The sequence below is a fragment of the Propithecus coquereli genome, unplaced genomic scaffold, assembly GCF_000956105.1.
Source record: "Propithecus coquereli isolate 6110/MARCELLA unplaced genomic scaffold, Pcoq_1.0 Scaffold636, whole genome shotgun sequence".
NCBI classification, from domain to species: Eukaryota; Metazoa; Chordata; class Mammalia; order Primates; family Indriidae; genus Propithecus; species Propithecus coquereli.
Genome location: NW_012152352.1, coordinates 233,853 through 251,627, shown reverse-complemented (window position 1 = coordinate 251,627; position 17,775 = coordinate 233,853). Strand labels below are relative to the sequence as shown.

The 17,775-nt window shown below is 37.3% G+C and overlaps 1 protein-coding gene across 1 annotated transcript in view; it reads left to right on the top strand.

Annotated features, from left to right (window-relative positions):
• Positions 1-17,775, top strand: part of ARHGAP42 (Rho GTPase activating protein 42) — a 333,741-nt gene that overhangs the window by 200,671 nt on the left and 115,295 nt on the right. Inside the window, exon 5 of the mRNA XM_012659813.1 lies at positions 10,971-11,072. Coding sequence (XP_012515267.1) covers positions 10,971-11,072 — 102 coding nt within the window. The remainder of the gene's footprint in view (positions 1-10,970; positions 11,073-17,775) is intronic.

The window sequence follows — 17,775 nt, the reverse complement described above, 5'->3', positions numbered from 1 at the left end:
TTTTTTTTTAAGTTGTTACCCTCAAGTCAAAAGTCAAGGAAGAAAGATCAGGGGAAGTCAGCTGAGGGCATTTTGCAATATAGGTTCAGACCATGTTCTCCCCATTGTGGGAGGGAAGGAGGGAGGAGGAGGAACACCAGGTATATTTTAAGGAGGCTTCTGGAAGCTGCCCCCAATGCCTCTGCTCATATTCATTGACCAAAACTTAGTCACATAGACACATGCATTGCTAGGGGACTGGGAAATGTACTCTTCATTGTTGGGAGCTGTGTGCCCTGCTACAATTTAGGGGTTCTGTTACTGTAAAAGGGGATGGAGCTCTGTCAAAAGGGGTTTTTGATAAAACCAGTTACAAAAAAATTCCATGAGCTAATACTCAGGAGAGGACAGTTCCTAGAGTTGGCTTATTGGCTAATTCTGTGAGAGTGTGACAGTGATCCAGACACTTCAGCCCTTTGGAGAATGGATGTGGTTATTTTCCTTTAAATGTTAAAACTAAGCAGTTGTGCTATTTATGCTGATTTTGAGAAAGATCTTGTGTTTTGGTCTGGACTCCACCCTCTTGCTGACTGTGTGGCCTATAGTTAATTTCCTTGAAGCCCATTTTTCTACTCTTTAAGAATGGGAGATTTCTTTCCTATTTATAAACATGATCTTCCTGAAATCTCTATTGATAGGAAAATATACAAAATTGGATCAAGAGAACAAGGTTGAGAATGAGCTTGCAAATCCCTTGAAAATATTTCATTCTCCTCATCATAAAATCATAAAGATAACACACTCAATATCCTTGCATGCTGACGATATGATCTTATATCTAGAAAACCCTAGAGACTCCACCAGAGGACTCCTAGAATTGATAAGTAAATAAGTAAAGTCTCAATTTACAAAATCCATGTAAACAAATCAGTAACATTTCTATACACTAATAATAATCGAGCCAAGAATCAAATTAAGAACTCAATACCATTTATAATAGCTGTAAAGAAAATAAGATACCTAGGAATATACTTAAGAAGGTGAAAGATCTCTACAAGGAGAACTACAAAATTCTGATGAAAGAAATCACAGATGACACAAGCAAATGGAAGAACATCCCATGGTCATGGATTAGAAGAATCAACATTGTTAAAATGTCCATACTGCCCAAAGTGATTTACAGATTCATTGCAATTCCGATCAAAATACTGATGTTATTTTTTACAAATCTAGAGAAAACAATCTTAAACTTTAAAGGGAACCCAAAAAGAGCCCCAATAGCTAAAGCAATCCTAAGCAAAAAGAACAAATCTGGAGGCATCATATTACCTGACTTCAAATTGTATTACCAGGCTATAGTAACCAAAACAGCATGGTACTGGTATAAAGGTAGAGACGTAGACCAATGAGACAGAATAGAGAACACAGAAATAAAGCCATATAACTACAACCAACTGATTTTCGACAAAGCAGACAAAAACATACACTGGGAAAAGGATGCCCTATTTAATAAATGGTGGTGGGAAAATTGATAGCCATGTGCAGAAGAATGAAACAGGATCCCTATCTCTCACCGTATATAAAAATTAAGATGGATTAACAACTTAAATGTAAGACATAAAACCATAAATATTCTAGAAGAAAACATAGGAAAAACTCTTCTGGACATTGGTCTAGGCAAAGAATCTATGACCAAGACCCCAAAAGCAAATACAGCAACAACAAAAATAAATAAATGGGATTTAATTAAACTAAACACTTTCTGCAAAGCAAATAATCAACAGAGTAATAGACAACCTAAAGAATGGGAGAAAATATTCACAAACTATATATCTGGCAAAGGACTAATATCCAGAATCTACAAAGAACTCAAACCAATCAGCAGGAAAAGAAAAATAACCCCATCAAAAAGTGGGCAAAAGACATGAACAGGTTTTTTTCAAAAGAAGACAGACAAATGACCAAGAAGTATATGAAAATATCCTCAATATCACTAATCATCAGGGAAATGCAAATTAAAACCACAATGAGATACCACCTTACTCTTGTCAGAATGGCCATTATTAAAAAATTAAAAAACAATAGATGGTGCAGATGCAGTAAAAAGGGAATATTTATGCACTGTTGGTTAGAATGTAAACTAGTACGACCTCTATGGAAAACAGTGTGGAGATTTCTCAAAGAACTTAAAAGTAGACCCCACCATTCAATCCAGGAATCCCACTACTGGGTATCTACCCAAAGGAAAAGAAGCCGTTTTATCAAAAAGACACCTCCATCTGAATTATACCACAGCACACTTCACAATCACAAAGATATGGAATCAACTTAAATGCCCATCAACTGAGGAGTGGATAAATAAAATGTGGTATATATAGACCATGGAGTACTACTCAACCATAAAAAGAAATGAAATAATGTCTTTTGCAGCTACTTGGATGGAACTAGAGACCATTATCCTAAATGAAATATCTCAGGAATGGAAAAACAAATACCACATGTTCTCACTTGTAAGTGGGAGCTAAATGAGGAGTATATATGACAATAAGGTGGTGTAATGAACATTGATAACTAAGGGGGGTGCAAAATAAAAATCTACATATTGGGTACAACGTACACTGTTCTGGTGACGGGTACACTAAAAGCCCCGACAGAAGCATGATACGATTCATCCATGTAGCAAAAAACACTCGAATCCCCTAAATCTATTGAAATTAAAAAAAAGATATTATCTTTTATATGCCTCTTAGGACTATGTTACATAGGTCTTGAGTCTAGTTTATGCCTTTCACTTAGTTCTTGCTCAGCAGAGAACTGTGGCCTAGGAGTGTCACCTCTTGTCTCTTCCACATGCTCAGGGCCTGGCTCCAATTCAGGTCCCTTCTGCAGTGGGAACTGCATATAGCACCTGTGGTGCAGAGGCTTAGGGCTCCTGCCATCACGACTAGATGGGCATGGAGAACCACGTTGTCAGCTCTGGCCTCTCCCACAACTGCAAGAGGGGCCAAGTGACACTCTGAAGTGCCAGAGAGTTGCTGTTCCATAGGGTGAATTTTGGTCAGTCATAGCAGGGAACTGGCAGATACATCTTGCTTCCTCGTTGCTTAACTAACGAACCTTACCTGAGGTGTGTTGGTTTTGTACAGCGTGAATAGAGATGTGCCATAGTGCCTGAGCACCTGGCTGTTTCCTTGTGCTGCTGTGGCCAGCTCAGTAATGATCACTTGTATTTACCTTCCTTCCTTCTCTCACATCCCTTTTTTCTTCAGTCTTGCCATCCAAAGATTGCAGACACACATGCTCCAAGCTTTAGCCAGCAAACTTTGCCTCAGGCACTGTTTTCTAGGAAATTTGAACTAAAGCAATATTATATTTAATATAATATAAAAATTTAATTTGTACTTGCTATTGCTTTCCCCTTAGGAAATAGAAAAAAAAATACCTCCCTCAGTCTCAGTCAGATACAGTAGTAGTTATAAGTAGTCTAAGTCGTCTTTGTCATACTTAGTATTTTATTACTCCATGTTTGTTCCTCTAAGTTCTCTGTCATTCCAGAAGAGCAGAGAAATCCCAGTGCTTGGCATGGAGAAAAACTTAAGTAACTTTAATTAGGAAACCTCCAAATTTACCCAGGGTGATTTTCCAAATGTCCTGTCTGGTAAGCAGAATTATGTAACCTTGGTTTTGTCCATAACTTCACGTCAGAGCCCATCAGATTATAGCCACTCCAGATGCTGTTCACCCTCCTGATTCCGGTCTTCCCTGTCTTCCCACGGCTTCAGGAGTGATTGACAACCAAATGCCCTCAGATACTTTCAGCAGCGTGTTTTCTCTCCCCCTCCCTCTCCTCCTCTCCCTGTCTCTTGCAAATACCCAATACCTCCTCTCCTTCCTCCTTTTCCTCTCCTTTGTCCCTCTTTTTCTTCTCTGTTCACTTCTTTCTTTCATCCCTCTCTTCCTTTTGTCCCCTTTCCTCCTTTGTTGCTTTTCTTCTTTTTGTTCCCTCTGTCTGTTTCTCCCCACCCCCCTTTTTGGAGGAAGTAAAGTGCTACAATTTTAATTTGCTGCTGCTTCAGGCTGTGTTTCACTATGCAAGGGGCATGGACTTTGGAACCAGACAGGCTTGATTTCGATTATCCACCTTGCCTGTTATAAGCTCTGTGACCTTGTTCAGATGGCTTCTCTTCTCTGATAATGTTTCCATGCTCATAAAGTGCAGATTAGTTATTCCTACCTTGTAGGGTTTGGATGTGGAGATCTCGTATGCAAACTGCTTTGCAACCCCTTTAGAAAGGTTTGTTTCTTCTTTTCATTGTTCTCCTAGTCTTGTTCAGCCCTGAGAACAGGTCACAAAATGGGCATTTAATAAAGGCTCAAATTAATAAGTGAATTAATAAAAACCTACCGTAAGAGAACTTTTTCTTCTCTCTATTCTAATTTTTATTCATTTTTACTAACTTTCCAACTTTTGTGTTTTTCTTCCTCTCTCTATATACCAACTCCCTTAATTATTTCTCCTTTTCTTCTCTCATTTTTAAACAGAATTTAATTTTTAAAGAATTTAATTATTGAAGATATACATAGTTTTCAATAACCTAACAATATGTAAAGGTATATAAATTATAAAATAAACTAGCTCCCTATCTATCTCTCTATTCCAAAGTTCTGTTCCCTGAAGACAAACACTTCTAATTCTTTAAGCGGTTATTTCACATTTATGTCCATTTTACTAAATAATATACTCACTCTCCTTTTTCCTGTTTCTTCAATGTCAGGCATTAATAATTTAATTTCCTACTATGGAAAATGAAGATTTAGCATCCCTACAGCATTACAACCACTACTACTTCATACATATTTCTCTTCCCACCACTTCCAGATGTGTATAGTTCGATCACTTTTTTTTGGTTTGTTTTTTTAAAATTCTTTTTATTAAGATAAAATTCAGTATATTAATCATGTTAACAATCGATGTTCATTGTTTACATAAGAATATAATTATGGTTCATACATGAACCATGTCTACGATTACATTTTTTTGTATAAATTTTTTTCCTTGGAGTTAATAATTACCTCACCTTCAAATTTTCTTAATTTTCTTTTTTCCAAATGCAATGATATAATTATAAAACAAATCTTAATCTGTTTAAACACATCAAATATTATCTTCTTCGTTCTATTTCTTGTAGAGACATTTCTCCTGTAACTCTCATCTTAACTGGTTGCTTTAAAGTTCAAAGCCTTGCTTTTCCTCAAAGTTCGTATTACCCTTATTCTGGGAGTTCCCTTTAACTTTTTGACCTCCTGTTTTTTCAGATCTCATGTCTTTTTAAATTTATTCCCTCGTTTTAGTGGAACACATCCCTCAGTATTTTCCTGAGAAATAGTACGTAGGTAGTAAAATTTTTGAGGCCTTGCACATTTGTAAATATTTTTATTCTACCCTAAATGTGGATTGGTAATTTAATTGCATATGGAAATTTGGCTCAGAATCAATATTCTTCAGAAATCTGAAGGCATTTCTCCTTTGAGTTGTAGCTTCCTGTTACGCTGTTGAAGATCCATTATTGTTCTGATCTCTGATGATATTTTTGTAAGTCCTGTGTTTCTTATGGGTTGCTTTTAGGTTTTCATTTTATCTATGGATTTCTAATATTTATGCCTTGTTATTTTCTCATTCATTGTACAGTGTGCTTATTGGGCCATTTTAATATGGAAACCTTTTTTCCAGTTCTGGAAATTTTCTTGTTTTTTTTTTTTTGCAGTTCCTTTACTCATATTTTCTCTTTCCGTAGTTCTGTTAATCAAATGGTCTTCCTATCTGCTTATTTACTTACCTTTTTAAAATCTGTTTTCTTTTTTAATTCACAACCCTCTCATTTTATTTACTTACATTCAATTTACATAACTCATGGTGTGTTATATATCTGTTTCAAATTTTTTCACCCACAACTGTGTGTTAACATCCATCTACATTTACTATTTCCCTCTAACTTTTGCATAGCACTCCAAGGTAGGCATCTAATACATTTTAGGTACCCACTAACAAATACTCAGGCTCCCTTCCTATTCCCGTGATAACACTTCTATGAATATCCTCACTCATACTTCTTTGTGGACATTTATGCGAGCATTTCTTTGGGATGTACACCCAGAGGTTGGTTCATAGGGCACACACATGTCACTTAGTGGAGCATTTCCCTCTAGCAAGGCTGCACACCTCTACAATCCCCCGGTGATACACAACGGTTCTTGTATCTACACATGTACTGAGCACATGGCATCATTCAACTTTCTAACTTGTGTTTAATAGACATAATGTGATATCTTACTGACTTAATTTGCTTTTCTTCAGTTACTAGTGCATTTGAGCGACTCCCAATATGTTTTTTACACTTTGGGTTTCTTCTTCTGTATTGTCCCTTCATATCCTTGACGCATATATAATATGTTTATCTGTTTGCTTCTCTTTCTGTCCAGCTTGTAGGAGTTCCTTATAAATGCAAATATGAATTATTTGTTTCCTATGAATCTGATGGTGGCAGGGATGTAACAGGGACAGGGAGAGGTAGGGTGAATTATGCTGGCACATCCACCCAGGAAGAAGACCTTTTGGAATGTTTGTATTTCACCAGATTGTGGGTGGGAGAGTTGGGAATGGTTTGGGGAGACTGGGAATTGGGTGGAATCACCCACGGGAGGGGCATTGCTCTGCAAGCTATGCTGAGATTCTTAATAAGCTGGGCTTCTGGACACCAAGATCCCTTGGGCGTTGGGGAATTCCTAAGCAACATGTGGTTGGACTATCCTAGCAGCTGGCCCTTCTAGGAATCCGAGCGGTGATGCCGCTGTGGGCTGCCATTCTAAGCAGGGAGCACATCCCACCATCAGAGGAGGAAGAAGTCCAGTCAGGGGTGGCGGTTGGGGCTACCTCTTGTCTTCTCCTGTATTTTCAGGGCATAGCACAGTGGCAGTTGATAAGAATCCCTCATGTTTTTGAAACAGAAATTTAGCTATTAGTATTTATTACTTTTTATATTACTATTTCTAGCATTATGTATTAAGTTAAAGGATTTTTCAAAATATACAAGTAGTGCTTTTTTAGATAATGGTTATACCAACGTGATGACATAACTAGTTGCTTGGGGAATGTCACAATATCCTGTGTGACAATTACAACATTGAGACAATCTTAAAAATTTGATGAATAAATCCTATATATGTGTTCCTGTTTTTAAAAGAAATATAGAAATGTTCACTTCCTTAATTTTTAGAAAATTACATCGTAGTAACAGTTGCTAATGCAAGTATTTAAACAAAAGTTTGTAGTAGTTTTACAGAAAAAATGTGGTCAGATAAATTTTGAGAATTTATTTTTATTTGTGATTATCTAAATGGTGTGGTAAAATCTGTTCTTCATCTTTGGTACCCTCTTGTGTTTAGTGAAAGGCATTGAGTTGGCCTTGTTTTTAACAGTAGCATGTATTTTAATATATTTTTATCTGTGTGACCTGCCTAAAGTCTTATAAATATTTGACAAAATTTTTTGGTTATAAACAACAATTCGAAGAGTAAAGTTGGCACTTGGAGTTTGTGCTGTGATGGTTTCCTCCTATTCCTCACTCCAGTGTGTAAAACGAAGGCATGGCGTGACCACAGTTACTGAGTGATAATATGACACTGTGCTCACAGTAAATGCAGTGTAGTTTGCAGAGCCATCAGTTGCAGACCCAGATATAGCTTACTTTCACTAGCTATCTTTGGGTTTGAGGAATAACTTGCCATTTTTGATGATCTATTTTGTTCAGTAATTTTCTATCTCTCTCTTTCACTGTCTTTATCTGCATGACATATAGCAAGTAAAGGCAGACATCCCCTTCTACTTCACTCCTCTTCTTTTTTCCCTCAAGATTATTATTTTACTATGACTTTGTTTTAAATGATTACCTAATTCAAATGTACTTACTATGGATTGACAGAAAACATACCTTTATAATATGTAGTCTCCTTTTTTTTTTTCTTTGAATCATGCCATGGCAATAAGGAGCCAGTGATATTGCACAACATTTAATAACAATTCATGGTTATTTTCTCCTTCCTTTAGCGGTACTGATTTCAGAGAAAATTCTTAGTTTGATGTCCACAACAGGTAATATAAGAGACAAGAGGTAGCTATATGAGGTTACATTAGTAATTCCAAATAAGTCTTAGCTTATATGAGCAGTAAATTATGACTTTTGAGGGAGATATGAGTTGCAAGGAAAAGTGCTCTTTGTTTTCTAGAATATACTTCCCTAGATTATAGTTGTTGTATACATGTGGCCTAGTCTTTTCTCTTAGCTCTTTAATTTTGTGCTCAAACTGAGGGTGCTTTTGTTGTCTACGTCACTGGAACCTTTGAGAAGATCTCTTTTTGCTTGCCTGGTGGCGTGAAGGGCCAGGGTTTGAAGGGAGAGTCCAGGAAGTGGTTCTGGGAATGATTTTTGTATTGCCAGGAATGCTGATGTATTGGCACTGAATTAACATTTTGAAAAATGTCACTGAACACTAACTGAAAACAAAGATGCAAGTGTCATCACCACAGCTGTACTCCCTTCTCCTGAAGCCAGTTTCTTCCTCTTTTATGCACAGTGAGAAATTTTAAGCCCCTATTGTAAGATGAAAGGGAGTCAGCTTTGTGTAATATACTGTAACGCAGCTGGTTGCCCACATGTATTCATGTACCACTGAGTTTGACTTAGGGCCATTTGTGCAGAGTTGTTCCTTGTATGAAGGATAATAGTTTGTTGAACAAATAGAATGTCAGTGAGGGACTGTGGTGGCCACTGTTATAAGAAGAAGAATTGTACTTGCTCATTAAATATTTATTGAGCATTCACTAGCTATTCAATTTTAAGATGGATGGGGTATATACATAAAATCTCTGCTACAATGTAGAACATGAACACTGTAAGAGACCCATATATGAAGCTATTTAAGCATTCAAAAGGGAGAGAGAATTGATAAAAGGGAATTGTGAATGAGGTTTCTTTGAGCTCGGTGCTAAAAATACATATAATTTGAATGTATGGAAATTGGAAGAAATGTGCATTTTTGTCAGAGGGAATGGTCCAGAGAGGAAAAAAAAGAACCGAAAGGAGCAAGAATAGGGAGCTCAAAAAGAGCTAGTGAAAGAGACTTTTGGAAAGATAGGTGGCAGGTTAGTTGTGGGCACGAAATGCCAGATTAAAGAGTAAAATCCACTGATGAAAAGATGAAATATTCACCCAGGTATCTATTCCAGCAGTGGAGAGGACAGACTCCTCCTATCCTGAGCTTGGGCTTCTCGGCTTCCCTTTGGGTCGGCTACTCCAGAGTTTGTTATGTGAGGAGCTCCTCAACACACCGTTTTTGGGTGGGAATGCTACTCTTATTTTCCAGTTGTGTTTCTCCTAGCAGGGCCACATTTTATCCTTACGTAATAAAAATTCTTCGAGGATTTTGACTTTTCTCCCCATCATTTACAGGTGTCATACTTTAATGTACAAACATCTCAGTATTTCTTACATGGTCTAAAAGTGACTTGAACTTTTAAAGCAGAACTCTGCTTATTCTCTTTTGGACTCAATTTTCCCAACTCACATCCTAAAATTCCATATATGGAAAAATATGATGGGTTCCTGGAAATATGATCGAGAAAAAAGTTCAGAATGCCAAGGGATTAAAATGGCATCACCAGAATAGATAAACCTGGGGAAGACCCCTAAGCTAGAGGCCTTCTCTTCTTTTCTTCTACTTCCCTTCCTCTCCTCTTTCCTTTCCTCCTTTCTTCCATCCATCCATCCATTATTTTTAAATAACCCTTGCCAGGTTCTTATGCAAATAATGAAGCAAAGACTTATGCATAATAATCATAGAGCTTGCTAAGAATGACAGTTCCAGAGTCTCTGGGTGAAGGAAAACAGGAATGTGCGTTTTGAACAAACTCGTAAACACTTGACTCTCAATCAGGTGATCCAGAGGTTGCAGTTTCGGAGACACTGAAAGGAAAGAAAGGAATAGTAGTACTTCCTTGGCCAGTGAAATTTATGAGTGTAGTTACTTAGTATTTGTTTCATGCAGACTCAACTAGAAAAGGCATACCTGGTGGATACAGTATTTATAGTTGGAGAAGATTATATGTCCAGGTATGCTCTGTTCTCTTCAGTATTGCATTCCATTTGCATTTCTGTGGAAGGAAGCCGTAGGATGAAAGATAAATTTATTCCCTTCCTCCATAAAAGGTCAGCTTGTTTACAGCTATTCTCCCTCTTCTCCCCCACAGACTCCAACATTTCAGAAATAAGTATAGGTAAACTATTATAATAATAGTTACAGTCAGAATACGTGGTGTGGATGTTGTCAATCCTTTTGATTTGACTTTGAATTTTCTTATTTATTTGAAGCCACCAGCATTGAAAAATCTGTTTACCTCCCTGTCAAGAATGAGTTGTTTGAAATATCAGGTGTCTTTTGTGGCTGAGAGTGATTCTGTGAAAAAGAGTTTACGGGAGCGGTTCTCCTCTAGACTGGTTATATGTTAACTCATTCGAATCACCAAAAAGCCTAAAAAAGACATTTTTCTCTTAGTCACATCCTAGATCTACTGGATCAGAATCTTTTGTTGGAAGTCAATTCTAAGCTCTCAAAGGGACTTCACTGTAGCCAGCCGGTCCCCCCACCCATACTACAGTTCCGTGTGCTTCACGGGAGATGGGACTTGCCATGTCTGTGTACATGGGTGTCTCTCCCCACAAGATGGGGAAGCTGCTTTGAGAGCAGAATACATGCTCAAATAACTTGTTTCACATCCTTCTTTCTACTCTACTAAATTAAGGTTTTGCAGGTTTTTGGAATTGACTAAATCATTATTAAGTAATTATATTGGACTTTTGAGGGGATGGTGAAAATCAAGGTTTTCTGGATGCTCTGATTTGAATTTTGAACTTTTTTTTGTTATTACTATCCCCTAGGATGGAAAGAAGAAGTTTGACAAGGAGAGTGAAAAATACTACTCAATTCTTGAAAAGCATTTGAATTTGTCTGCAAAGAAAAAGGAGTCTCATTTGCAAGAGGTAAGCTTTTCCAATTGAAATGTGGAAAAAGCATTAACATCAAGTTATGTAAAGTAAAAACTTTCCGGAGATTGAAGTATCTCAAAGTCTGCTACTGTTTAATAAAATAATTACAGTAACAATAGCTAACTTCACTGAGCACTTAGTATGAACAGGTACTTTAAATACAGGATGGCATTTAATAGTAACAGTTCCAAGTGAAAGATTAATATTTCCTTCAACAACAAGAAAGGTTGAAATAAAACCTTTTCCTTTTCTTCTTTTTTGGGCATATTTCAAGAGACAGGACCTATCAAATTCATGTTATGGCCTTTATATTAAATTTAAAATACCTGTGACATTGATTTCAAAGCCTCCCTTCTATATTGGGGGTAAAAAGAAATACAACTACACATTTCCAAATCTAAATTATTTTACATCCATTTTCTTTAAGAACAAATGAACAGAAATATTTTACACACATCTACACATGTAAGTAGTCTATTTCTTCTTCTTGTCTGAAATATCTTTTATTCTTCTTATTGGTTTTTAACTGTTATTAGTAAAATCCAGAGTAGTCCTTTTACTGAGGAATAATGTAGTTCTAATTTCAGTGATGGCATATGTCAAAAAATGGTCCTCAGCCTTCCATATTCCTTTTCTGATTTCTCCTACCTCCAAGTTCATCCGCAAGGCGTGCTTGACAAGTTAGAGTATCACAAAGTTTCCACGGCGTCAAAATGGAATGGGAATGTTATTTTAGCATCTGATTCCTTTTTTCCCCAACATGCTCACGTTTTCATTTAGAGCATCAGATTTCTTTAACCATGTTTAATATTGGGAAGTTTTGTTTCCCTTGATATTAAACATGAAATTATTAGTATGCTTTCTGTTATTAACACATGCTATTTAAATAGTATAATTTAACATACAATTGTGTGCTTACAGAAAGATTTTGTGGCAAAAGTGAAATGGAAGACAATCTGCCATTAAGAAAAACTAGATTGTATTTTAAATTTCTTGGGCACGTTTAATCTTAGAGTATTTGGTACTGCTTGTTGTAATTTAATATTATGTTCACATGTTCCCGATGTCTTAAATGCTTATATTTCTCTTAATACATTGCCCTAGAATAAACCCAAGAGAGAATGGGGTTGTGGCGTGATGTGGATGCAGCCATGTGGAGAGAGGCTCCTCTAACTGCTGCCGGCACACTGTCATCTGCCGTGGCCAGGGCTACAGCCAGGTGCCTTTTACAAATTGACTGCTGCAAAATCAAGGGCGGTTTTTAGAGTCCCTAAAGAACTTTAGGTTCTTGATGAACATGAGAGGCCACCCTTAGACAAGGCACTGCTTAAGCCATTTTAAGGAAATGATAACTTTATCCTAATTTTAAAGTCCTCTAGAGAATATGTCTCAATTTTTCCTGACAACTTAGTCCAATGTTAAATACTTTTCCTTGCTAGTGGCCCTAAATCCCTTAGACTATGGCATAATAGAATATTTGTTCTGGCTCTACACTTAGTTGGAGGCTGGAAAAGATCATAACATAGTAATATGCCCCTCTCCACCTCACTCCACAAACACGCACACTTCTTTTCCAAGAGGTACAGCTGCTGACACAACACAACAAACAGATTGTGTTAAAGCAGCTTCTCAGGGGTACATAATGTAGACAAATATGGCTTGGGTTTTTCTTTCCCGGCCCATCCAAGAATCAAACCTGTTTGTTGTAGGCAGATGCTGCCACAAATGTATTTAATTCTGTGACATGGCATTAAAAGTCATCTGCCTCTTTCCAGAGCAGCTCTGGTCCTTCTGTCAGCACCAAGCTTATTAACGTGTTCTCCAAAAGACCCCTCTGTGCCTTCCCACCTGCACAGCTGACTACTTATTCATTTCGTTCATGGAAGATAAGTGGTTGCCCATTTCCAGGACTGAATTGAAGGGTCAGCTTAAGTTGACAAAGTTCCAAGGCCGTCAATTAGATGAGTCATTGGAGTAAACAATTGGAGAGTTGGAAACAAACTTGTCAAGATTATAGGCTTTATAGTAGATGGAAAGGAGTAATATTTGCTATGTGGATGAGTAATTCTTTACTAAGCATACAATGAAAGGAAGAGATTGTAAAGGAAATACAGAAAGATCTGAGCCCATAAGAATATCTGTTTTAAAAGACATTAAACCAAATTAAATGGCAAAGTATTAGGGAATTTCAACAACATAGGACAAAGGGTTATCATCTCATATAAAGAAGCATTTGCAAATCAGTGTGAAAAAGATAAACACTTCAGTGGGAAAAAATGGGCTAAGGACACGAGCGGCATTGATCAAAGAGGAAATATAAACTATATAAATATTGTTCAATGCAGACTGACAAGGTGTCATTTTCAATTTATTAAAAGATAATATCCATTGTTTAGTGAAGGTATAGGAAATGGGGCATACCTTTGCTCTCCCAGTGGGAACATAAATTACCTTAAGAATGACTGAATCTTTTTGACATCATATTTCAACAAACAAATGTATAAGATAGTTGAGATGATTTCTTTTGGTTGGAATTTACCCCAAAGAAATTATTAGAGATGAACATAAAAATTATAGAAATATTGTTTAAATATCGATCCAAGAGTTATTCATAGTGCAGAAATTTAGAAACAACTGAAATGGCACAAGAGAATAATTGGGATAAGTTTGCAAAAATACTTTGACCAAAAAACAGAATGTGATCTGGCTGTTAAAAGTTTTATTTGGAAAATCATGTAAAGACATCGGGAGATATTCATTAGCTTAAGCAGGAAAAAAACAATTTAAAACAGAATATACAGTATTATCACAGGTTTACTTTAAAGTAAGTTGGACTGGGCACAGTGGCCAGGCTTACGCCTATAATCCCAGCACTTTGGGAGGCTGAGGCAGGAGGATTGCTTGAGCACAGGAATTTAGGACCAGTCTGGGCATCATAGCAAGCTCCTATCTCTACCAAAATAAATTTAAAAAATTAATAGGTGTGGTGGTGCATGCCTATAGTTCCAGCTACTCAAGAGGCTGAGGCTGGAGGATCTCTTGAGGCCAGGAGTTGAAGGCTGCAGTGAGCTATGATGATGCCACTGCACCCCAGCCTGGGTGATAGAGCAAGACCCCATCTCAAATAGATAGGTAGGTAGATAGATAGATAGATAGATAGATAGTGTTCACATCAAAATATTAGCAGTGAGATTGCACTTTTCATTTTTCTGTTATAGCAATGAATGACAAACTTATAATAATGAATATTTATTACATTTATAATTAAAAGCAAAAGCAGAAGGGGAAAATGAATTCCTTTTAGAAATCCAGATTTTGGTTTTCCACCTATCACTAAATACTCTTTCAACAGGTTCTTCTTACCCTTACTTCCTAAATCAAATCTTTTAGGTTCAGTTCTTATATTTCTATTTTTATCCTTCGATTCACGAACCTGAAATCTCTTCTACTTTCATATTGTCTATAACATCCCAGGTCATGATCCTGTCACATCTGACACTTTGCACTGCCCTCTGACTGCTTACCAAGACTTTAGATTACCACTTCCTAGTGACACATGAAATCTTCCACATCACCGTCTTTCTCAGATTTTCTCCTACATCTCATTTGTTTATCTTTTAATGCTGGTATTATTTCTTGTACCGAAGTTGTCTTTGACTTTTCCCTTGCTTCTCATACCCACATCTTGCAACTTCTCTTTCCTGCTGGGGTACGCCAGGCACCTTTACCATTTTCAAAAAAGAGATCTCTTTCTGTTCCCATGCACCTAGTCCCAACATTTAATCGATGTATTTTGCACTGTCCTCATGTTAATCTTGAAATGTTGCTCCTTAAGTTTTTGCACTGTCTGTAGGATGAAGTCTACACTCATTCTTTCTGCCTGAACTTTCATTGCTGTTTCAAACAAAATCTTTAGTCACAAACCTTTTGATCTACCTAAATATAACTTCACTTTTCCTGACTCCATTCCCTCGCTCAAACTATTCTCATGTTATCTCCTTCCCGTTCTTCAGAGTCCAACTTCAATCTTTTCTCCTCTGGAAATGATTCAATAAATTATCACCTAAGGCCTTTCCCCGTATTTTGAGTTGAGATAGTTTATTGTAGTTAGGGAGGAATTTATTTTAGATCTCTACAAAACCATATGATTTTCTTATTAAATTAATTTGGTTTCATCCTTTACATTTCCTTTTGCCATGGAAGCAAGGGTTTACATCTGTTGTTCTAGTGTAATTATTACTAGTGCTCCCTTTCAGTTTTAAAATTGTCTTAGTCTGAATGATAAATCTTACAATTACCCCACTTATCCAGTACAACATTATAGTACCCGTTGTTAGTGGGTACATAAGCACGCGTTTGCTAATGAACCACATACTATGAGCTTACATACTAAAGGGATTTATTTTAGGTCAAAGAATGTCTTTCCAAATCTTATACTGAAAAGGAATTAAGCTGTCATATTCCTTAAGTACTGTATACTCTGGATGACCTTTCAAAGCAGCTTTGATATATCAAATTTCAGTTGTCTATGTTGGTGGTGATGAAACATCTATAACCTATAACCGGCAAATGGCAAGGGTCATTATTTCCCTTTTATCCTTTCCTTACTCCCCTTGCCTTTCTGGAAGGAGGTGGGTGGGTTGAGATTATGCATGACAAATAAGTTTCTGAAGAAATGACTTAGTACTTTTGTGTCAGGGTCCCCAAGACCACCCCCAGGTTTGGTGATTTGCTAGGAGAACTCATAGGATTCAGCATATAGTTGTGCTCATGATTTATTACAGTGAAAGGATATAAAGAAAAATCAACAAAGGGGAAGGGTACATGAGGCAAAGTCTGGGAGAAACTAGGCGCGACCTTCTAAGAGTCCTCTCCCAATGGAGACACACAGCCATGCTTAATTTCCCCAGCAATGAGTTGTGGCAACACATCTGAGATGTTTACCAAGGAAGCTCATTAGACACTCAACATCCAGGGTTTTATTGGAGACTGGTCACATAGGCACCCTCTGCCTGGCATGTACCCAAATTCCAGACTCCCAGAAGGAAAAGAGGTGTTTGTATAAACTGTATTGTGTATACAAACAGTTTAGGCATAGTAAGCCATGTCTTATCAGTTCCAGGGATGGGAACCTTCCCTAAATTCACATTCCCAGACACCAGCCAAGGGCCAACCTTGTAAGCAGACCTTTCAAAAGATAGCACTCAGGCATGCTGTGCTCTTTTCTGCACAGCTCTGCTCACCAGAAAAAAAAAAAAAAAACATTTTAGACTCTAAAGGTCTCAACATTCTAGTTTGTTCCCATGGGCTAGGCAGCAAAATCAATGACATTATCTTTTAAAATAAATAAAATTTTCAAAATAACTGGAAAAGTTGCCCCTGAAAGTGAAAATGTTCTTGCATCCCTTACACCTAGTAGTGTGAACCTGGCTCTGGACAGCCAGTTTTTGCGTTTCTTTCCAACTCCCATATTCAGTGATGTTGGGTTTGTGATGTGAAACTGGCCATTTGGGGAATATTTGCACCACAGAAACCAGCAGATTCTGCAAATCAGAGGTTTCTCCCCAAACAGCCAGTTGTTAAACATTTACTAACATACAACCACCCATCCCTCATTACTATAACTTAATTCAGTCTTACATACAGTGTGTTCCCCTAAGCGGTGATAAGAAAAAAAGAATTAAGATTTATGTGGAATACTGATTTTTTGTGAGATATAGGTACCAACAACAACATATTTGGGAGCTGAGAAGTTTTTGGTTCAAATCTCCTACCTGATTTATATATTCTTTGCATATATTAGTTTAAAAATGTTGACTATGCAACTTTAAAATGCACATTGAATTACCGATAATATTGGGTTACTTGTAATTATATGAATAAATGCATAATAAGTATGTATAATTATAACTGACCCTTGAACAATGCAGGGGCTAGCAGTGCTGAACCCCTGTGCAGTCGAAAATTTGAGTACAACTTTTGACTTCCCAAAAACTTAACTACTATTAGACTACTGTTGAACAGAAGCTATACTAATAATATAAACAGTCTATTAACACATAATTTGTATGTGTTTTATGTACTATATAGTCTTACGATAAAGTAAGCTAGAGAAAAGAAAATGTTATTAAGAAACTCATAAGGAAGAGAAAATATAGTTATTATTCATTAAGTGGAAGTGAATCATCATAAAGGTCTTCTTCCTTGGCTTCAGGCCAAGGATGAATAGGTTGAGGAAGAGGGGGAGGAAGGGGAGGGGTTGCTATCCCAAGGGTGGCAGAGGCTGAAGAAAATCTGTGTATAAGTGGACCTGCACAGTTCAAACTCATGTTGTTCAAGGGTCAACTGTACTTTTTTCGAGAGACAGAGTCTCACTCTGTTGCCTGGGGCTAGAATGCCCTGGTGTCAGCCTAGCTCACAGCAACCTCAAACTCCTGGGCTCAAGAAATCCTTCCGCCTCAGCCTCCAGAGTAGCTGGGACTACAGGCATGCACCACCATGCCCGGCTAATTTTTCTATATAGTTTTAGTTGTCCAGCTAATTTCTTTCTATTTTTAGTAGAGATGGGGTCTCGCTCTTGCTCAGGCTGGTCTCGATCTCCTGAGCTCAAACGATCCACCCACCTCGGCCTCCCAGAGTGCTAGGATTACAGGCGTGAGCCACCGCACCCAGCCCTCAACTGTACTTTTAAAGGGGC